The 22987-nt window shown below is 43.6% G+C and overlaps 1 protein-coding gene across 2 annotated transcripts in view; it reads left to right on the top strand.

The window, feature by feature from the left end:
* The window catches only part of Ptk2 (protein tyrosine kinase 2), a 202897-nt gene extending 180573 nt beyond the window's left edge, over positions 1–22324 (top strand). For both annotated transcript variants that reach the window (XM_032916480.1, XM_032916487.1), the window contains 7 exons: positions 5644–5706; positions 9617–9656; positions 9913–10019; positions 13817–13825; positions 14926–15081; positions 16383–16463; positions 21169–22324. In XM_032916480.1, the coding sequence (XP_032772371.1) occupies positions 5644–5706; positions 9617–9656; positions 9913–10019; positions 13817–13825; positions 14926–15081; positions 16383–16463; positions 21169–21381 (669 nt within the window). In that variant the 3' untranslated portion in view covers positions 21382–22324. The remainder of the gene's footprint in view (positions 1–5643; positions 5707–9616; positions 9657–9912; positions 10020–13816; positions 13826–14925; positions 15082–16382; positions 16464–21168) is intronic.
* Positions 22325–22987: the final 663 nt, after the last annotated feature.

Genomic DNA, 22987 nt, shown 5'->3' with positions numbered 1-22987 from the left:
TAACAATATTGGCATTTTCTATATGTTTCTGTATAAAGTCATTCAGCTTTCACAGCCACCCTATTCAATTATGACTTGTTCTGAATCTTTTGTCCAATTCTTTGGGGCCATATATGCCTCAGAATTCGTTGTGATTTTTTTTTTTTAACTACTGAGAAAACTAGTATATGGCACAGTTATTATTCTATAATTCTCCATTAAAATCCCAGAGTCAAGCATTGATATTTTATTTCTATACAAAATATAAATACATTTACAGAGAAATAAAGATAAAATGTTTTCTATTCGGTCAGATTTTACTACCGTATCACATACATTTAAACTAAAAAAAAAAAAAATGCCAGTTTAGATTTTGGGAGTGAGACTTGTGCCTCCTCCAGAGTTGAGGCAGATGCAGAGCAGAAGGTGTGAGCGCTGGGGTCCTGTGCCCGAGGCCTTGCTGCGTTTTCTTTATGGAGTTGGGGTTTACTGTCTCAAGTTGTAAGGCGCCTCATCGCATGGATTTGAACTTTATATCCCTTTAGAGAAAAATTATCCTGATTTTAAGTGATGCCACAAAATAATAATTCCACAGTAGTAGTTGTGATTTAATTCTCCTAATCTGGGTGCTTAATTTGGGAATGAATTTAAGAGTTTACCAATTGTTGCCCTGACCTATGTCTTAAGCTTTTTTTATCCTGAAAGCCTCTCCACCATACACACACTGGTTTGCACTTTTAAAAATGAAATTATTAGAATTGCTGATAGGTTTCAGTGCAGGTGTGCTATTTTAGCTCCACTAAATAAGGTTTGCTGCTGACACCAGGTTACCCTGCCAACGGGGTCAAAAGAAAATAGGAGCTTCTGTGCTCCCTATGGCGCTGGGGAGACATCAGAGTCCAGATGATGTGTGAACTAAGCCTTAAAAGAGAAACTAGAATTTGCAGAACAAACAGGCACAGGAAGTACATTCCAGGCAGTGGGAAGAGCGTGGGTATTGATGTGGGGTCATGGGACTAGTTTAGCCAGATGTGACCCGAGCTGGTCTCCTGAGAGAGTTGGGGAATTCTCATCAGAAGGCTCAGAGGTGCCTGTATTCTACAAGCTTACTTTTTCTTTGAGATAATTTTCATAACACTCACCTCATCCTGAAACACATGGTAACTTCTGATAAAGTCTAACTCGTGCTCTGTGCAGGATATAGCCTCCAGGTAGCTCCAAGTGTATGTGCACAGCCCATCTGCAGAGTTGAGTGGAACATGCCCAGACCCCTGCTATAATGTCTACCTTGAAGGGTCTCCTTGTATGTGTAGCAGCAAGGCCTGCTAGAGTGGAGTGTCTTCACAATTCAATTCTAATTTATCCTGTACAGTTCAACAGTCTCTGAGGAGGTACCTGCTTTACCTGCCTGAATAAAGTGCCGTCTGTCTATAAACAGCCTCATCTGTCTTAGCTCCTCCCTGGCACTGAGCTGCCCCACTGTGATTTCTGTGTTGTTAGTTAGAGACTTTAGCTACTGCTGTTACAAGATCTCACTAAACTGTCCAAGCTAGCCTTCTATTTATTCCATGTGTAGCTTAGGAGGTCCCAGAGCTATAACCCTTCTCCCTCAGAGTAACTGAGATCACAGACCTGTGCCAACCCACCCAGCTTGCCTTTCTTCTCTAGTCACTCTGAGAACTTTGACCTATCCACTTAGTTTTTCTAGATGCACAACTGAAGTATTTTTTTTTCTTTTAAAATTGGGTTGGGGTGTATCTCAGTGGTAAGATGCTTGACTAGCATGTGTAAAATGCTGGATTTAGTCCCCAGTATAGGGAAGGAAAAAAAATCACAGACCTATAATCCTAATACTTAGCAAGGTGAGGAAATGTTGCCATGAATTCCTAGTGAACTGGGGCTATAGCGTAGGACCCAATCCCAAACCTTATGTTTTCTTTATTCATTTTCTGTTTTTGTTACACTATTTGTTTTCCTCCTGAAGAATTGCCTCCTCGTGCCTTTTGTTCTTTGCCTGCTTTTATTTAAAACTATGTTCTTTGTGAAACATGACTCTATGTATTAAATATTGTGCTCATATGTAGAAGCTTGAAAGGCTTACCAAGTCCCGTGGCAGCATCTTATAGGCTAGACTGCCTTCTGCAGACAGTTTCTACGTGCTTACAGCTGCTGGGCTGGGCTCTTGTACTAGTTCACCCAGAGTTTTGATTGACACTCGTTAACTGACTGTTGATATCCTCCTGGGGGTATTTTTCCTCCATCTCCCCTCTCCTCACTCTTCTTGGCTGTTTTCTCAGCACATCAAAAGTTGCCAGATCCTGAATTAACTCTGTTACCTTTCTCTGTGGTTTTCATGCAGTTTTCCTTACACATTTAACCTTAAAAAGCTGAGGTGTTCCTTTTTTACTTTCTCCCACATTCACTGTCACCAGATCCTCTTGGTTCTGAGTCCTGCCGTCCTCACACCTTCGCTGATTGTGTCAGGCTCCTCACAAGCCTCTCTAGACTCAGCATATACTGATGAGTAACTCTGTGCATAACAGTAAGCCAGATGCAGTGAGGAGAAAGAGACAAACTAATGAAGCAGTGGACAGAAAAGAAACAGTTAAGTGCTTTGAAGGGAATATGAAGTGGAGCTTCAGCCCCAGGGTGAACCTGTAGGTGGACTTTGTCTCTTCCTTACCACCGAAGTATCTCCTGCCACTTGCTGCCTTCAGAGTGCCCAGCTGCAGTTGCATCCATTTCCATGCAGAACCCATAAATGAGATGGGCGGAGTGTACAGGGGTACAGAGAAGAGGCAGATAAGCCTGAGGGCTTACCCCTTGAGCTCCAAGTGGGTGGTGGAGAGAAGCTGTTAGATGAGTGACAAGCTCTACTGGCCTATTTAAATCACAATATAATGTTCTCTGAAATGCTGTCCCTCTCTCTATGTGTTTTCCCTGCTACACTGAGGTTTCCTGTCCATTTCATCCAAACCAGGCCCTATGCTTAGCACAGAAAATGCCAGGCACCAGAGTCAGTGAACAGTGCTTTTCTCATGCATTTTCTTGTCAGATTGTTTCTACTCCTCGTGTGTCTGGGCACAGATAGACTCTGGAGGGCCACCGCTGACATTTGGGGGTATACACCTGCCCATAAGCAGAAATGCATGTGAGAGTGGAAGGGCGTGGTGATGGATGAGTAGGAGAGAACTGTCTGTCTCCAGAGGCCCTTCCCATCTGCTTTCATCTGCACACGTCTGTGGGTTCCTGTACCAAAGCCATGTTCCTTCTTGGAGCACAGTGCATCTGTGTCCAGTCCCTGAATACCTGCAACTGTGGAACCAGAGGCACTAGTGAAAGTTTGTAGGGACTTTAAAGAGACCATGCTAAAAGACAGTGCTAGAGCTGCCCTCTGTTGGATCATCAAGGTTCCAGCAGCCTGAATGTAGTATCTGCAGAAAAGGGAAGGTCTTATCAAGTATGTAGACCATATAGATCAATATTCTTATGAAATAAAAATCAACAGAAAGATGACATTTCTAACAAAATATACAAGCCCAACTTCCTTATTTCTTTTAAATGTTTTTATGTGTGCACTATGTATATGTAGATAACTTTGAAAAGTTGGTTCTGTCCTTCCATAATGGGATGTGGGGGTGGGGGGTGGGGGCTGGTAAACTCAGGTTCAGGTTTGTCACCACAAGCCCTTTCACTGTTGAGCTGTCTCACTGACCTCACTGGCATCCTAAAAGAAATTCCTGTCCAAGTTTCTGAGGAAGCTTCTGGAGACATCCCCCATGTCCTTGTGGTCAACTGGGCAGCATTTGTAGGCTACACTTTTCCCTATGATGGGCACATAGACTCAGTTACCCAAAAGCTGACCAGTTCTATTCATAGTACTGTTTGAATTATTTTCCACTAGATCACAGTAACTATTCTTGGAAGACTTACGTCTCCAGAACTCTCACTAGGGTTTGAAGTAGCTGCTCTTAGCTGCTACTGTCATCCACTGAGTCATTTACCAATTTTTTGGATGGGTCAGAGATCTCTTGTCAGATCATGGTCCTGTACAGGATAATTTTGAGAACAACAGGTCCTGCCTGAGGTCACATGCCCTCTTGACAGCAAATGCTCCTTGTTCTACTGTGACCCCTCCCTTGTCCCCAGCTCAAGATTGTGGCCTTACTTAGATGGCCTGTGCATGTGAATCACTATTGTAATTGCTAATGGACTCCTTCAACAGAATGCTGGCAGCCAGGGCCGCTAGAGCTCAGTCTGATGAGAAACCTTGTTTTTCTTCTGAGCACTGCTTAAAAGTAGTGACTAGACTCCTTATTACTGTACAAATAGTATTGTACTAAAAAAAGGGACTTTTTATAGTTTAAAATGTAGAAGCCCTGTCTACATAAAGCCTGCTCTGTGTTCCTCTTACACAGTGGACCCAGTCAGTCCTGATGAAAGAAAACCAATGAGGGAACTAGGGAATAGTAGCAAAGGGCCGCCTGCCAGAGAATAGCCTACTGTGACAGCCCTTATCCATCTCTTATAGGCTTCAGGGAGAAAGATCTCTGCATTGAAAGCCTTAGGCATTTTCTGGCAACATGAGCCTTGAGCTGTCTGACTGGCCCATGCCACCTTATAAACTGGCATCCTAAAACAAATTCCTGTCCAAGTTTGTGTGAAAGCTTCTGAAGACATCCACTCTGTCCTCCTTGTGGTGATTTGGGCAGCGACTGTAGGCTACACTTTTCCCTTCTGTGAGCATATAGACTCAGTTACCTGGTAGTGGACCAGTTCTATTCATAGTACTGTCCAAAGCTTTTTGGCCAAATTTTGAGCTGTTTGTTGCTGCGTCCCTCGATCCTGACTCAATGCCCCACAGATGGAAGCAGCAAATGAAACAGTACAAGACCCCAACTGCACAGCAGATCCTCTTCCAGCCATAAGAAGCCACTCTCAGGGGTTGGGGATTTATCTCAGTGGTAGAGCGCTTGCCTAGCAAGTGAAAGGCCCTGGGTTCGGTCCCCAGCTAAAAAAAAAAAAAAAAAAAAAAGAACGAAGAAGCCACTCTCACCAGTTCACATGGCTTTGAGTGAAAAAAATGTAGGGCCTTAGCTAGAAAATTAAGAAGGGGCACACAAAAATGACTCAGTGGATAAAGGCACTTGATAACAAGTCTTATAAGCTGAGCTTGATCCCTGAGTCCCCCACAGTTTAAGGAGAGAATAAACTCTCTCAGGCTGGCCTGTGACCTCCTCTCACACACACAGTATGTGCATATGCACATGTACACTCACACATTCAAGCTAAGTAAATATGTAATTAGTCATTTAATATTTACAAAATAAAGATAGAAATCATTTAAGATCACCTAAAGATTGATGTAGTGGGCTAAGCATAAGCTCACTGGTAGAGCACATGTGTAACGTGTTCACAAGCCTCGGTTACATTACATGCGCTTATCATCACAGATCCAAGAAGTAGTTACCACCTGGGGACACAGACAGCACAGTGACACTGAGACGATGTTGGGTACAGGCAAGAAGACCAGCTGGAAGCTGGTACTGTAGAAGGGTTGGGGCTGCAATATCTGAGAGTTGGGTATAATATGGTGGACTAAGTCCAAAAGTATGTCAGTATCATATACATATTAATAAAATTATTTTGACCTTTGTTTTACAGAAACCTGATGTTAGGCTCTCTCGAGGCAGCATCGACAGGGAGGACGGGAGTTTTCAGGGTCCGGTAAGCACCTGCCTGCACTATCTCCAGAGTTGGTCCCAAGTTCTGTATTGGAGCCTTCCACATTTTATTGAAAGACATCAAGGCATACTGACATTCATGGTATCAGATAGAATGGCCTTTCTGTAAAACACAAGAATGTAATCTAAAACTTCCAAAATACACCATGTTCCAGATTTTCAGAGATGCAGATCACTGTCTTGTTACTGATACAGATTTTTAGCAGTAAAGCTATATTCTGTCTACCATAGGATTAGAGTAACAGCTACACACAGTTGTTAAAGATGGACTTCCTCCAATCCCTGGGATGATGCGACGCTGGGCATGATTACAGATTTCCCATAGTCATTTAAAAGCAAGTACAAGACTCCAAGCCAGCAAGATGTCTTTCTTCTGGGTTTTAGGGCAGAAATACTAATTGTCTTTAAATAGCTAGCCCTTAAAACAGAATCCATGCAACTGCCTATAGGTTCTATTCTACACAAGTGTACCTTGTTTGATGATTCCAGAATGCTCTGAGAACAGATACTTTGATACTGTGTGTGAGTTTTACTGCTGGACCTCTAAGTACAACACAACCCACAGACACTGTTAAAGGTCTGTTCACCTTGTCCATGTTTTGGGGACTCCTCTCAAACAGGCTACCTGGATGTCCCCCAGGCAAAGTGTTGGATTTCCTCCATGTGTGCTCCCTATGTCCACTGTCTCTTTTCACTTTGCTGTCATCCACGTAGGGCAAGGATCTCTTTTACCCACAGCAAAAATACTGTGCTCAGTAATTGTCCTAACTTTGAGTAAGTGGGTGGCATGTGAAATAAAAAGCATCATGCAAAGCATGCTCTTGGAGAACCATTCTTCACACCCTGTTCCCCGAGGAGTGATAGCGTATCCACTGCTTTACATGCAGGAGTTCCTGCATTGATTCCCCAGAAACACCAAAAATTAAAGGTTTTGTTCTGGGCTGGAGAGATGGCCCAGCTGTTAGGAACACTGGCTGCTCTTCCAGAGGTCCTGAGTTCAATTTCCAGCCACCATGTGGTGGCTCACAACCATCTGTAATGGGATCTGAAGTCTCAGATACACTTGGACACACACACACACTTTAAAACATTTTAATCCTTACTTTAAAAAAAAAAAAAAAAAGATGCTGAGGTAGGAGGATCAGTTAACTTTAGGATTTCTTACCCTGCCCAGGCAACATAAGCAGAATCCATCTAAGAACCAACCGTACTAGTTAGGGTCTTTTTTGTTGTGTTAAAACACTGACCAAGGCAATTTATGGAAGAAGTTTATTTAGGGCTTATGGTTGCAGAGTGTTGGAGTCCCTCGCTGCTCACTATAGGGACAACATAGTGACAGGTACGGAGACTACCTCCAGTGACACTTCTTTCAACAAGGCCTAAACTTCCCCAAACAGTGCCACCCACTGGGGCCCAAGTGTTCAAACATTTCCGCCTAGCAAGGAGATGTGCATTCAAACAACTACACTAACAGTTTAAGTCATTTAAATATTTAGTAAATGATTTTTTTTTTAAACCAAGGTAAGTAGCATGTTAAAAAAAAAAAAACAACTATAATTCTGTGAAACAGTTTTGAGGACAGGGCAGGAATTAATCTTGGGTAGAAATGGTCTTGTTTTTTGGATGTCTTTTCGTTTTTGTTTGTTTGTTGTTTGTTTTGACAGGGCATCTCTCTAAGCTATCAGGATACACTTGCCTCAGACTACTTGTGCAGCCAAGAAAAGCCTTAGATTTCTGATCTTTCTGCCTCCACCTGCCAGATGCTAGGATTATAGACATGTATTACCATGGTTGATATGGTACTGGGGAAATTATGCTACTAACTATGTTCCTAGCAGTGAAATAATTTTAATTGTGTGTGCTACTCTATGGCTTCAGTATTTTAAAGAAGGGATCATTCTAGTTAAAAATATGGCAGTATACCTGTATGTGTATATGCATGCATGAGTGTATGTGTACATAGCCTAATAAGAGCTTCGACTTGAGTAGAATTTTATTGTTGTTCTCCAGTGATGGGCATCCAATCCAAACCCTTACACATACCAGACAGGTGTTCTCTGGCTGTACCCCCCAGCAAATAGATAAATTAAGGGGCAGATTCAGAAGTTGGATGTGGTGGCATGTAGTGACAATTCTGAAAATTTGGTTTCTTAAAAAAAGAAGAAGAAAGAAATACTATAAGAATATCCTTTTGTTTTAATCACAGATGTAGGGATGTGGGGCTGCTTCAGACTATCTGCAGCAGCTGACTATGATTTGCCTCCTGCTCTAGCAGAGGCAGGGTTTTACCAGCTGGAGATAATTTCAGTGATTGTGTGACATTTGGAATTCTGGGAACTTTTCAGAGGACGTAAATGCTAAGTCCTCAAGAGGAGAAGTTGGTGGTTGGTGGGTCATTGGGGGGGGGTGTGGTTGCACTTTGTTAGTAGTCGTGGTCAAGGAAGAAACAAAAAAGTAAATTGGATTCAGGGGTCTCTGTCCCCACTATCCTTCTTTCTCTTTTATCTAGTGATAGGGGTGAGCCTGGTGAGTAAAGCAAAGGCCAGCTACAGTAACGTGTACCTATTATCCTAGGTCTTGGGAGGTAGAGTTAGGAGGGTCAAGTTTAAAACAGCCTAGGCTACGTAGAGAGACCCTGCTATCACAGATAAAAACATAGATTCACCCACTTTTAGGCAGTACATCTGAAGAAGGGCTTGTCTTGGTAGAACTTTGTTTTAATCCATCCATGACTTCGCCAGGGGGTTCTAACACTTGACTTAACCAGCACTCAGGAGGCAGAGGCAGGTGGAGTTTGAGGCATGCCTGGTTGGTCTACAGAGAAAGTTTCAGGATAGCCAGTGCTACACAGAAATCCCAGCAAAAAAAGATTCAGAACTGTCTGTGAATTGGATTTCCTGACTGGCCTGTCCAGTGGCCTAGATAACACTGGTTCCTCACAACACAGTGTCTCTGAGTGCTGCTGGGACATATCAGCCAGTATGACCAGGTTTTTTTTTTTTTTTTTTTGGAGCTGGGGACCAAACCCAGGGCCTTGCGCTTCCTAGTTAAGCGCTCTACCACTGAGCTAAATCCCCAGCCCACGGCATCAGATCTCTTTACAGATGGTTGTGAGCCACCATGTGGTTGCTGGGAATTGAACTCAGGACCTCTGGAAGAGTAGTCGGGTGCTCTTAACCGCTGAGCCATCTCTCCAGCCCCCTGTTCTCCTATTTTAATTGCTCTGAATGTATCCTTACTGTGATCTCAGTGATAAGCTAGAGGAGAGGTGGGTCCCAAGCAGCCAGCAGGATGAGCGCACACTGTGAAGTATGAGAACTTGAGACCACTGTGTTCAATCCCAGGGTATCTTAATGTCTTAATTAGGGTTTATATTTGCAGTGACAAAACAACATGACCAAAAAGCAAGTTGGGAAGGAAATTGTACGTTTGGCTTACACTTCCATATTGCTGCTTATCATCAAAGGAAGTCAGGACAGAAACTCAAACAGGACAGGAACCTGGAAGCAGGAGTTGATGCAGAGCCATCGAGGGGTGCTGCTTGCAGGCTTCCTTCCTTTGGCTTGTTCAGCCTACTTTCTTAAAGAATTCAGGATCACCAGCCCAAGGAGTAGACTGGGCTCTTCCCCATCAATCTAATTAAGAAACTTGCTTACAGTTGGGTCTTATGGAGGCATTTCCTCAAGTGAGGTTCCCTCCTTTCAGATGACTAGTTTGTTTGTCAACTTGACATAGACCAGCAGCACACTCAAATACATTGACTGCTTTCCTAATCACACCCAACTGAAGCTGTCAGGCATCTGGAGAACTCAAGATAAAAAAGAATAGGGAAAGGAGAGGTGAACTGTTAAATCTGGCACAGAGCAGTAGACTGAAATTTTCTTCTCCCACAGACTGGAAACCAGCACATCTATCAGCCTGTGGGAAAACCAGGTAAGTGAGGAAATACATTGTGTGAGGAAGTACCTATGATTTGGCAGGGGTAGGATTTAAATGGAATGCCCTGTTATGTTTACAGTTTTCCCCTGCACATAAGTGTGGTGTTCACCACATTAGATCTGTACCTAGAAACCAGAAAGCTGAACTTACAGAGCTCCTTTCTACAACCTCCCGTGTGCTGCACCAATGTTAGTAGTGATGGGGCTAGGTGTGCTTACTAATGTGTAATGGAAACATTTTGATTTTCCAGATCCTGCAGCTCCACCAAAGAAACCACCTCGCCCTGGAGCACCTGGCCACCTAAGCAACTTGTCCAGCATCAGCAGCCCTGCAGAAAGCTACAATGAGGGTGTCAAGGTGGGTATCTGTACCTGTGCAATAGTCTGTTCCTGGTTGGTGGCGTCACTGAGTCCTCAGCTCACGTTGTTGTGGTTAGAGATGTAACATGAAGACTGTAGGAAAACCCAGGATTTAACATCCTTTGTTCTGAACCTCTTAAGATCCAGAAAAGTATTGATTGTACTCTTTCCTGAATGGACTGTCTAAGTACATTAGACTTCAGGGACTTTATGCCAATATCCACTAGCCAGATAGGAATCAATGAGATGCTTCTTGTTTGAAACCTGAAGGCAGGATGCCAGGGGTACATGGAGGCTCACTGTTATATGCACATACTTATAGATATGGCTCTGCGGAAAGTATGTTGTCCTTAGCTCACAGTTGTGTTTATACAAGGTCTGCTGGAGCCTTCCTCACACTGAGCGCAGCATTTAACTCACACGCTCCAGCAAGCTGCCTCTTGGAGGGATTTCTCAGTCTTCCTCCATAGGGTTGTGTCACTGTCTAGCTCTCCTGGATAGCTTTTCCCGAGGACAGAAAGGACGTATCCACCTCCCCTGCTACCCCCACTCCTGTCCAGTACTTAAAGCTTGGACCTCTTCATTTCCTACTCAGAATGACAGGCTACCTCTCCTTGTGTCCTGTTTTTCAGTCTGTTACACGTTTTTGTTTTTGGGTTTTGGGTTTTTTTTGTTTTTGTTTTTGTTTTTTTCAGTTTAATAGTTCTTTTGTTTTGGGGATTTTTTGTTTGTTTGCTTTGCTTTTTTAGTGAGGGGCTGAGGGGTAGGTCATTTAGTAAGGTGCTTGCCATACAACCATAAGGACCTGAGTTTAGTCTCCAGAACTCATGTCAAAAAATTAGGTGTGGTAGCACATGCCCAAAATCTCAGCAGTGGGGAAGCAGAAACAGATCCTTGGGCCTCACTGGCCATCTACACCAGCACAATCAGTAAACCTTAAGTCCAATAAAAGACACTTTCTAAAAAACACAAGGTAGATGGACATGGTAGCACACACCTTTAATTCCAGTACTCTGGAGTCAGAGGCAGCAGATCTCTGATTACAGCCTAGACTATAAAGTGAGTTCCAGGCCAGCCAGAGCTATAAAGGGATCCAACTGTCTCAAAACAAGATGGATAGCACCTGAGGAGCCATAGCTGCGATTGACCTCTGGCTTCTATGCATGTGAGTGCAGTCATGCAGACATATAAAATGATGAATCATTGTAGCACTCAGGAAGAAACAGAAAGATTGAATTCAAGGCCAGCCTGGGCTCTGTAACATGACTCTGTCTTTTAAAAAAAAAAAAAAAAAAAAGTGCAAAGTGAATGGATGACATCTTAAATCTGATGCATATGGATATTTATTTAGTGCTCCCTCTGCTACTTGTAGTGACAGGCTTCCATATTTCTATCCTTGCCATCAGCCTCACAAGGTTGGTAGTGGTCACATTTTTTATACTAGATAACTGTGGTTCACGGAAGTGGAGCTGTTTATTCATGATCACTTAGAGCCAGTGGTTGAAGCAGCATGCCATTGTCCAAGGACCCTGAACTGCACACTGAAAGTGGCCTCTCCTAGAGTGATGAGAGTGGTGTGATGTCATCTCAGAGCACACAGCTTGCCCATGTTCAGTGCAGGTTGGTCTGTGGCTCTGGGGGCATCATTGCCGTGTGCATTCATAAGGTAGCACAAGCAGCAGGGATTCACTGTGGCACAGATTAGCATACAATAAGTTATGTTGAGTAAAAACAGTTAGACTAGGGTACCCTGCCAGGGGGATTGGACCTAAAACACCTACTAGCCATTGTCAGTTCCATCAAACCAGGTAGCTTCTCAGTAACTCTGTCAGCAACACTGGTTATTCTTGGAGAAGAAAGCAGCAAAGACACAGCTCTTCCTAATACTGTGTCTTTAAATTTGAAAAGAGAAAAGTTAGAGCAGTGAACTGTCCTCAAAAGCCACAAGAGCAGACCTCTCATGTTATAATGAACAGTTGATCCGAAATCCTGACACTTTACATCATGAATATGTATCTGAGGATACTTTTTTTAAAAAAGAGATTTATTTATTATATATAAGTATACTGTAACGGTCTTCACACACACTAGAAGAGGGCATCAGATCTCATTACAGAGGGTTGTGAGCCACCATGTGATTACTGACATTTGAACTCAGATCCTCTGGAAGAGCATACAGTGCTCTTAACCACTGAGCCATCTCTCCAGCCCTTAAATATGATACTTCATGAGGCGAAATCTTGTGAGTAAAATAGATTTACTTCATCTAGGTAAAGTTCGTGTATATATCTTTTTTCATTATCTGGTTAGTACAGGTAGTTAAATCCATCCTAAAAGAACAATGTTGGGTTTTTAATTTTTTAACAATATTTTGATGTGAAAATGTTTGCCTTGAGTATGTGTCATTCACTCAAATAACATTTAACTGGAAATAGTCTCTAGTGTTCTTTGTGGGCTTTACTTTGCATAGTTCTGTTGTTTCCTAGTGCTCATGCTAGGCATGCACTGAGCTCACATGTCTTATTTTTCCTCCTCTGGGTTTTAAGTAGAGTAGGAATTGGCTGTCTGGGGGGGGGGGGGGGACGACCTGACAGCCCAGGAGTTTCTAAGTAATCAAAACTCTGGACAATAAAAAATCTATAATAGATGTTTCTCCCACCAAGCTCTGATTTATGGTATACCACTATGCGGGGTTCTAGAGGCATCATGGCATTGCTTTCCTATGACTGGTTGACCCAAGGGTAGCATGCAAAAGAAGAAAAAGCTTTCAGCAGCTTAAACTAAGTTTCCATTGGCCTACTTGAACCAAACAGTTATTTCATATCTTGATAAATGCTTTTTAGATATCCCCTCCAAGAAGCCCACCCATCTTTCTGTGCTGGTACAGTTTAAACACATGCTGTGAGGAAACAGATTGTGATCGTCAGTGCCCAGGAAATCTCTGGGTGTTTGCACCTCTAAACTCAGGGATTTCTGGGGCTTATGGTGGCATGATGGCTTTTAGACAGGTCTGTAGGAAGCAGGATGTTTCATTTCCCATGCCAGTCTATTCATAATAACATAGCTAGGGGTTGAACTAAGGAGATAAAACACCAAAGCCACCCAATTTACAGAACAAAAACGCCAGCCTGATTTACACCAATAATCCCAAGTGTTTTGAGATGTTGAGACAGATGGATCAAGAGTTTTGAGACTATCCTGGGCTACATAATGAATCCTGTCTTTAAAAGATTTTTAAATGTATACATACAAAATAACAACAAAAATGTGTGAGAAAGAGAGTTAAAAATAAGCTTCTGAGGTCTTTAGACATAGCCCCTGGCTATAAGTCCATCTTAGACAGTGTGGCTAAACGATGCCTAAGATTCAAGGACTCAAAGGCTGAGAAGCCATGCGCAGTGATGGGTAGTGTGGTTTCTCCCTCATTTCCTGGAAGTCAGGTGGAAGATTACTGATTGCACATGCCCTTCGCCTTGCTCACACAGAGCCTTGCTCGCTAGACTCTTGCACGACTGCCCATTGCCACTCACAGGCTTTGCATGCTGTCCTCATTTATCTCATGGGAATGAATGTTGCATGGCAGAGCTCTGGTAATGTGCTGTGCAAAGAGCCAATAGCAGGCACAGGCACTTCTGACAGCCAGTGAGCAGAGAGTACACAGCAGGCTTGTAGCTAGTGTCCAGGTGTTCTGCTCATGTGTTATATTGGAGTTTTCTGCCTTATTAACATTGTTTTTCTTTTTCCCTTTCTCTGATAAATTCCTTTAACTTTTCCTCACCTTCTGTTCGACAATAGCCGTGGAGGGTAAGCACATCATATCTGTGTGTCTGTTTGGCTCGCTTTATCACATCCCGTTCTCTGCATGTGACTCTGATGAACTAGCATGTTGATAGCCCTGTGGGAGGGCACCTCTCATGACTGACAGATGCCAAAAAGAGTATTTGTAGTTTCCAGAGACTGGTACATAACCAACTTTGCAGTGAAATTAGACATAGTTATCTGTCCTAGTATACCTGACCAAGGCATCCAGAAACCTGGTGTAGCCTGAGGACCATGACAGACCTATAATTTGATAGCTGTTATACAGTTTAATCTTTGTAAACACACACACACACACACACACACACACACACACACACACACACACACACAAAACATGAATTTTGAAACACAACTCAGCCTTTCCTAGGAGCCCTGTATCATTCTGCCCTCAGCACTCAGGATGCAATAGGTAGTATCTGTGGCTTCCCTGTGCACAGGTCCTAGGTACATGTTTACATCTGAAGCTTCATTGCTCATCCTCATTCCCTGCCAGCCCAACTGTCAGCACAGAACTGGCAGGAGGTCATTTCTCTGCCATTTGAATATGAGTAGCTTTATGCAAGCAAATGAAGTCTGCCTAAAACAGGTGCTTGTGAGTCCGCCTTTATCATCATGAAGAGAGCACTTTGCTGTTGATGTGTGAAGACAGCAAAACTGAGCAGGACTTGCAAGCAGCAAAGAGTTTAGCACTGATGCTAAGTGTCTGAACACTAGGTGGTGTGTTGGTAGCTTTCCCTAAAATCAGAGGGATTCTTGGTTATACATTCTGTGGGTTGTTTCCCTTGAGAATGACTTGGGCGTCTGGGATGCTTAATTGCTTCTTTGAATCTCGAGACTTTAGTACATATCATTCCTTCTCAATACTTTAACTGAGCTCAAAGTTAGACGACATCACTGCCTCATGTGTTCCCTTGGTGACTTGCCTTATTGTCATCCTCAAACTGAATATGTCCTGAACACACAAAAAAATTTTATTACCTTTTGTATCTGCTTTGATCTCTTTTAAAGACCCTCTAACTTAATTGTGGTGATACCTCACTCTGTCCTGGAGAGCAGGAATTAACCAGCTTCTGTTTTATCAGCTTCAGCCCCAGGAAATCAGCCCCCCTCCCACTGCCAACCTTGACCGATCCAATGACAAGGTATATGAAAATGTGACGGGCCTAGTGAAGGCTGTCATTGAGATGTCCAGCAAAATCCAACCAGCTCCTCCAGAAGAGTACGTCCCTATGGTGAAGGTAAAACGTGGTGGTCACTCTGTATGGTGGGGATGGCCTCTGTCCCAGGGAAGCCAGAATGTACTTTGAATGTAAAGGCACTAGATGCTGACAGTGTAACTGAGAAGCATCCTAAGGAATTGCCATATCTCTCACTTGCTCCTGTCAGCAAGCACTAGGCTGGGGATATCTTGAAGCAGTAGAATCTTCTAATTAGTGTTGCTTTTAAGTTTAGTGGAATGCATCTTTAATCCTAGCACTCAGGAAGCAGAGGCAGGCGGATCTCTGAGTGCTACACAGAGAGGGGGACTAGGGTGGTTGGGAATAGAGCTCTGATAGTAGGCCTAGCATGGGCAAAGCTCTGGGCTCTATCCCTAGTGTCCTGTAAATAGCATGATAACATACACCTGCTGCCCTAACATGTGATAAAAGAGGCAGGAAACTCATTTCTTGGTAATATCTCACTATACAGCTTAGTCTAGCTGGGTATGAACTCAACAGGTCCTTATTCTCGCAAGTGCAGGGATTATGGGAGTACACGTATCAGCCACCATACTTATGAGCTCATGCCTGGCTTACTATATGCTGGGGCATACTTTTCCCACTCTCCACCTCTTGTTTTCCCTCCTTCTCTCCTCTCTTAAACAATGTTGCATATAACCCAGGCTAGCCTTAAACTTTAAGCAGCCCTTCTTCCTCATCCTCAGAATTGTTGAGATTACAGGAGGATGCCACACCCAAGCCATTTCTTTACAACTTTTGGATAGTTTTGAATTGAGTAAAACTCATAATATGCTCCCAAATCAGGTCCACATTGCTTCCCAGCAGGGAGAATCTCTCATTAGCCAAATTGAATACACAAGGAGAAGGATGTGCCCTTTGTCAGCTTGTCTGTGAGGATACCATAATCTGCCTGGAGGCTCAGTGGGACAAAATGAAAGGGTTAATTTTACATTGCTTATGGGAGCTGCTGATGTGAGCATCTGTCCTTGGGCATGAAAGCAAAGGATAGTCAGATCTGAATCTTCAGGAACACAACCCTAGTAACATCCAACACTGGCCAGTACACAAGCACAGACAGAATTGTATGTATTTCTTATGGTGGTTCAAACCGGTAATCTCAGTATTTGGGAGGCTAAAGCAGGAAAATTATGATGAATTTAGGACCAGCCTTGGCTGTAGAGTCATACCGTGTCTGAAAGAAAAAGAAAATGTCTTTACAATTAGTAGAGAGCAAACAGTATAGTACATTCCTGAGAGAAAATATCAGTACTGGCCTGATGTCTTCATGTGTCCTAATCCCGCTCTGCTTCTTGTCTTAGGAAGTTGGCCTGGCCCTGCGGACCTTACTGGCCACTGTGGATGAGACCATTCCCATCCTTCCAGCCAGCACCCATCGAGAGGTAGGTCATAGTGCTAGGGGAAGGAGGACATACTAGAAGACAGTTGCAATGCTGGCCCAGTCAACAAAGTACCTGAGAAATACAACTTTCATTTGAGAGATTTCAGCCTATTAGCTCCTGGCTCCATTGCTTCTGTACTGTAGAGAGGCAGGATGACAGATGGAACAACATACAGTGGTCTGGAAGGAGAGGGAGAGGGCAAGTTTTGGGACAACACACACCCTTTAGAAGGAACTCTTTGAGTTATCACCTTCCTCCCAGCAGGCCTCACATCTTCTTACCTCATAAGTCTTGGCATTTCCAGGTGGTGGTAGTACTCCCTGAAAAGGAGATATGAAAGTCCTCTTGAAGCAGCGTGTCTCCAGTTGCTCTAAGGACCCAAAATTTACCCAAGATACCATCCCCTGGTAACAGTCATGTGTAGCCCAGACTAACTATACTTATTCCTGATATTCCTGCTCCACTGGCCAGACTGCTGGATTACAAGCAGTTGCTATCGTGCCTGTCATTGGCCACCTTTTTAGTGGTTTTTGTCTTATTTGTGAGTTTTTGTTTTGTTTTGTTTTTTAAGATTTATTTATTTATTATCTGTAGTTGTCTTCAGACACCAGAAGAGGGCATCGGATCCCATTACAGATGGTTGTGAGCCACCTTGTGGTTGCTGGGAATTGAACTCAGGTCCTCTGGAAGAGTAGTCAGTGCTCTTAGCCACTGAGCCATCTCTCCAGCCCTTTTGTCTTATTTGTATGATTTCTAAATAAAAGGAACCTCAACCCTCCTCCACCCTTCCATTTCCTTTTTCTATAATAGCATTCACTGTTCTTCAACCTGTCCTGCCTGGAATTTTCATTTGATTGGGTTTTTCTTTAATTAAATTTAGTTTTACATTGTATGGTGTTTTGCCTGCATGTGTGCAGCACTCTGGAAGGCCAGAAGAGTGTTGGATTCCCTAGAACAGGAGTTAGAGATGGCTGTGAGCTGCCGTGTGGTTGCTGGGACTGAGCACCCACATGTGGAAGAGTCCTCAGTGCTGTTAACTGCACTTGCTCTATACTCTGAAAGGAATTTCAGACTTAAAAAAAATTTCAGGATTAATAATGAAAAATTTTTCAGACATCCCGAAAAATTTCGGACATCCTGTGTTTGAAGTATAAGTGTCACATGCCACATCTGCATTTACACTCCCTGCTGTCTACTCTCACCTGTGCCCCCTTAACAATGAATACCTGTGGATCTTTCCTGATAACAGAGATGGTCTTCTGTGTACCCCCCTGTTGTGGTATGTATATGCTCGGCCCAGGAAGTGGCACTATTAGAAGGTGTGGCCCTGTTGGAGTAGGTGTGTCACTGTGAGTGTGGGCTTTAAGACCTTCATCCTAGCTGTCTGGAAGCCAGTATTCTGCTAGCAGCCTTCAGATGAAGATGTAGGACTCTTGGCTCCTCCTTTATCATGTCTGCCTAGATGCTGCCAAGTTCCTGTCATGATGATACTGGACTGAACCTCTGAGCCTGTAAGCCAACCCCAATGAATTGTTGTCCTTATAGGAGTTGCCTTGGTCATGATGTCTGTTCACAGCAGTAAAGCCCTAACTAAGACACTACCCTACAGCAGTGAGCTCTGAGCCTCTGATTGCTGTAAGCCCCTTCCTTGCTAGATGTGCTCAGGGCTTGTTGCCTGTAGTGTAGGGGCAGCTTGGGTTGTTTGCTTTGAATGGTGCTGCCAACTCATTTCTGTGTAACCTCTCATCATCTGAAAGTTGTCTGGCTGCTCCTGTTATATGGCCTTGACTTCTGGAGTGTGGAAAGCTTTATTCTTTTTCTCTCTCTTTGCCTCATTTTTTTCTTTAATTGATGTTATATACGTGTGTGCATTTATGTGTGTTTGTATACCTAAATACATAAATATAACCTGCTCAGTCTGTATAATGTTACTTGTATGTATGTTTTCAGGAATGACCAGTTGGTATTAAATAGTCAATCAATGTGCCCTTTCCTGGGGATTTCTCCTACTCTCAGCATTCCTTGGTTGCCTATAGAACTTTGTGTAGGGCTGAGACCTGGTGAGCTTTATCCCATCCACACTAGCATATCTATTGGTGGTATCCTATCCTTGTTCAGCTCATGTTTAGGGAACTTGGAATTTGCTATGAAGCTCTCCTAGGAATGTCAGAAGCTCTATACCTATGGTCTCACTATTATAGGAGAGCTTTTTGAAGTACTTCTTTACTATATGGTCTAGGCTGACCTGGAATTTGAACTTGAAATCTTCTTCCCTGGCCTCTCCATGGCCAGGATGACAGGTACGCATTGCTGCACTCAGCTGCTGTTGGCATTTTTGAGTAACCCAGGCTGAAGGAGTCTATAAGCATACATGTGTGTCTTGATAGGTGATTCCCTGATAGCTCCTGCCAGCAGCACTGCATAGGCAGTGTTGAGTCCTGTTGTAGGTACTCTGTGTGGCTGGAGGAATTGCTCAGAGCTACGATTGGAAATGCTGCTGATTCGTTTCTACTGAGTGACATTAAAAGAACCTTTCTTTGATCCTGCTTCCCTCCTCCACTGTCCCCTCTCCTACCTGCCAGGCTGCTCAGCCCCATTCTTTGCAGTGACTTGCTTTAGAAATATCAGGGGCCAACCAGGTCAGAGTTTACTCATTCACTTCTGCCTAGACTCCTCCTTGACTCTTCTGCTGTTCTTGAGCATGGCCAACTCCATGGTGCCATCTTCTGTCTTCTTAAGAATGTCTACCTTGCCAGGTGGTGGTATCTTTATTTGCAGCATTTGGGAGGCAAAAGCCAGCAGATCTTTGAGTTTGAGGTTAGCCTGGTCTACAGAATAAGTTCCAGGACAACCAGGGCTACAGAGGTCTGCCTTTTTTTTAATGTCTTCCTCCCTGGAAGTTATCCCTGCGTACATAGCTGAATATTTTGGTACTCCCAAGATTGTGCTTCCTTGGAGCACTGCCCAGGTTCTGATTGCCACTACCAAGTGGGTGCTGCAGTAGTAGTAGTGCGCTCTTCCCGCTTTTCTTCCCCAGGCAATGGCATCACCCGACATACCCAACACTCAGGTCCCATCTTGTCATAGACACCCACTCAGAGCCCAGTGAAGAGGCTGGAGTAGGCAGCCCCCTAATTGGTTTTGAGTTACTTAACACAGGCATTTACAGACAGTTCTTAAAACTCTAGGTTGTCTCTTTCTCAAAGCCCCATCACCTCCCCTGGATGCCTGCCATGTCCCTGTTCTCCCATTCAACCAACACTGTGCTATCAGAGCCATCTCTCTAGAACAGTTCTCTGTATTGTGTCCTTCGCTGATGCCAATTGTACGTATCTTGAGCAAGATTAAGGTCAGCGTGGCATGGCCCTTGTAGTTGAAGCTGATCTACTTGTACAATCTAGTCCAAATCTAGCTGTCCTCTGTGAGGTCTTTCTCAGACAGAGGGCTGGCTGCCTCTTTGTGTGCTACGTATTGTGGTCTTTATATCATTGAGTTACAGGAGCTTCCTGAAGGTCAGGTCCAATTCCCCCTTCATCCACAGCACTAAGTGGTCAGTGCCCTGAGATCATTAAAAGAGCAGATGTCACCGTTCATTGAATAAGCAGGAAGAGCTGTGTCCAGTGGTGCATGACTTTAATCATAGTACTCCAGAGGCAGAGGCAGTCAACTCTGTCAGAGGCCAGCCTGGTCTGTAGGGAATTCTAGGATTACATAAAGAAATCTTGTCGTCCCCCCCCCCCCCGCCCCGACAAAAAAATTAGCAGGAAGAGCTGTGAGTCTTGCAAGGCACCATGGGCTCCACAGCCCAGCCCAGCCCACCCCAACAGAGTGGCTTGAGGGTGACCCTGATACTGCCAATAGAGAACAATAGCTATTGGAAGCCAATCATTAGACTACTAAGACAAAATTTAGAAAGCGTAGAAAGAGGGTGGAGAGATGACTCAGTGGTTTAGTGCACTGGCTGCTCTTGCAGAGGACCCTCATTCAGTTCCTAGCACCAACATGCCATATCACAACCAAATGTAATCCAAGTTCCATGAGGTCTGAAACCTTCTTCTGGCCGTCTTAGTCACCTGTACACATATGACATGCGCGCACACATATGTGCAGAAATGAAAGAAAAGACCTGGAAAGAGTTGGCATGACCTTGGTCCTCATCCTGTGTGTGGCCCACTTCAGGTCACTTAGTATTACAGTTGTTCGTGTTAGTGTGCATGCTTGGACTTGATCACCTCAGTTTCTTTCTGTCACATTCTGTGTCTATAAAATGAAGTAAATAGCCACACACTGAGGTTAGAATGTACACAGTAAGTACAGTGTACAGTCATGGAGGCATGAGGGCTGGAAATGAAAAGGCTGCCAGTCACATATGTGCATCCATGCATGCACACAAGACACAGTTGCTGAATTTCCAAACTGGACAGGCAGATTGCACATCTATTGAAATCTGCCCCTTTTTTCCCCTCACTGTAATTCTGACCAAACTGGAAGTTGTTATATAGACTTAAGCTGACCTGGAACTCACAGAGATCTGTCTATCTCTGCCTTTGGAGTGCTGAGATTAAAGGCATTGTCCACCTATTACTTCTAAGGAAAGTTTATTCAAAGGAAATAATTTTTTTTTATCTTGGAGACCCAAAGACAGACTCAGGACCAGTGCTTGGGAGCCATTCTTCTGACCCTCTCTTCTCTCTTGTCTTTCCAGATCGAGATGGCACAGAAGCTGCTGAACTCCGACTTGGGTGAGCTCATCAGCAAGATGAAGCTGGCGCAGCAGTATGTCATGACCAGCCTGCAGCAGGAGTACAAGAAGCAGATGCTGACAGCTGCTCACGCCCTGGCTGTGGATGCCAAGAATCTACTTGATGTTATTGATCAAGCGAGACTGAAAATGCTAGGGCAGACACGGCCACACTGAGCCACTGGCCATTGAACATGGCTTTCTGCCCTTTGGGAGATCTTCTCTAGCATTCCACCAGCAGCGAGGAAGTAACCTTGTCCTCGGTCGCCCGCACTCACAGCTCCAACTGATGACAGCTAGCTGAAAGTCTCTCTTGTATAAGTTTAACTACTTATACATGGTTTTGATTCTGTTATTTTTCTAAATAGTGTTCAGAAAACTCTGGATCCAAAATGTGGCATTTTTCTGAGAATGAAGATTGTACATTAAGAAGCTTTTAAAATATACTTGGTGTTCAAATTGGGATGTATGTTCCTAGAAGTGGTAATTCATACTGACCATGACTTCGAATTGGAAGAGAAGTGTCTGAGAAGGGAGGGCTCCCAAGACACTGAGACTGGCTATCCTTCCTGCCAGAATTCCTGTCCAGACTGAATTGCAATATGCTAATCTCATTTATAGAGAAAGTGCATAAAAGCTATATTTTGAAGAATGAGTGGTTTCAAAAGAAAACTTCTGCCCTCCCTGTCTCCACCTTCTTTCCTGTGGATCCTGAAGCATTGGGTTGCGAACTATCTCTAGAACTGACAAAAACTTGTCTTTCCTCCTCAGAATTCTGTGCCAGTTTTGTACCAGAGCACTCCCAACTGCATCAAGAAGTTCCAGGACCATCCCTGTTCTCCATTTTTATATAATTTATAAGAATGATTAAAGCCATGTTGACTCTTAACAGCCACTGGAGCTAACTGATCTTCATTGCGTCTGTCTTCCCAGGGAGGATCCTGCAGGACAAACAGGGATGTGGTTTTCTTTAGATGTCCAGTTGTTACACCATGCATTCTGTTAGGTGGTTTTGAGAGCATACCTTCCCTTTAGTTTGTTGGGGATATAAATTATTCTCAGGAAGAATATAATAAGTTGTACAGTTACTCTGACCTATTAAAAAGGTGGCGCCAGGAAAGGTTGCTTTGCAGTCGCCTTTTTTTTTTTATGGGGGAGGAAGATTCTTTTCTTTCAAATCAGTTAAAATTGTTCAGTGGATCTGTGAGAAATGGTCACTTACACAAGCTCTCTCGAATCACTAGTCCCTTCCTTTTTTCTTGTGTACAAGTGGAGGACTCCACCAGGACAATAGCTCAGCCTCACCTGCCTGTCCATTCTGTCAGTCTTAGATGGTCCTCATTTGCCTTGATTTTTTTTTTTAAGGAGGTTGGATTTTTTTTTGTTTGTTTTTGTTGAGAGAGACTGACTGTTTGTTTGTTTGTTTGTTTGTTTTTCCCCAGGGATATTGTCTCACTATATAGCTCTAGCTATCCTGGAAATTACAATGTAGACCAGGCTGGCCTTAAACTCACAGAGATCCACCTACCTCTGCCTCCCAGATGCTGGATTCAAGATTCACAACACTATGCCTGGCTTGGTTTGGTTTTTAGAACTTTATTACTCTTTTGGGAGGGGTGAGTGAGTGTGTATATGTGTGTGTGTGTGTGTGTGTGTGTTTATTCCTCATACAGAATCAACTTTTAGGACTCAGTTCTCTCCATCTACCATGGTTTCCAAGGATTAAACTCCAGTCAGACTGTATACCAAGTGCTTTTACTGCTGAGCTAACTCAACCAGCTCC

The sequence above is a fragment of the Rattus rattus genome, chromosome 1 (assembly GCF_011064425.1).
Source record: "Rattus rattus isolate New Zealand chromosome 1, Rrattus_CSIRO_v1, whole genome shotgun sequence".
Classification (NCBI taxonomy): domain Eukaryota; kingdom Metazoa; phylum Chordata; class Mammalia; order Rodentia; family Muridae; genus Rattus; species Rattus rattus.
This window is presented reverse-complemented; position numbering and strand designations above follow the sequence as displayed.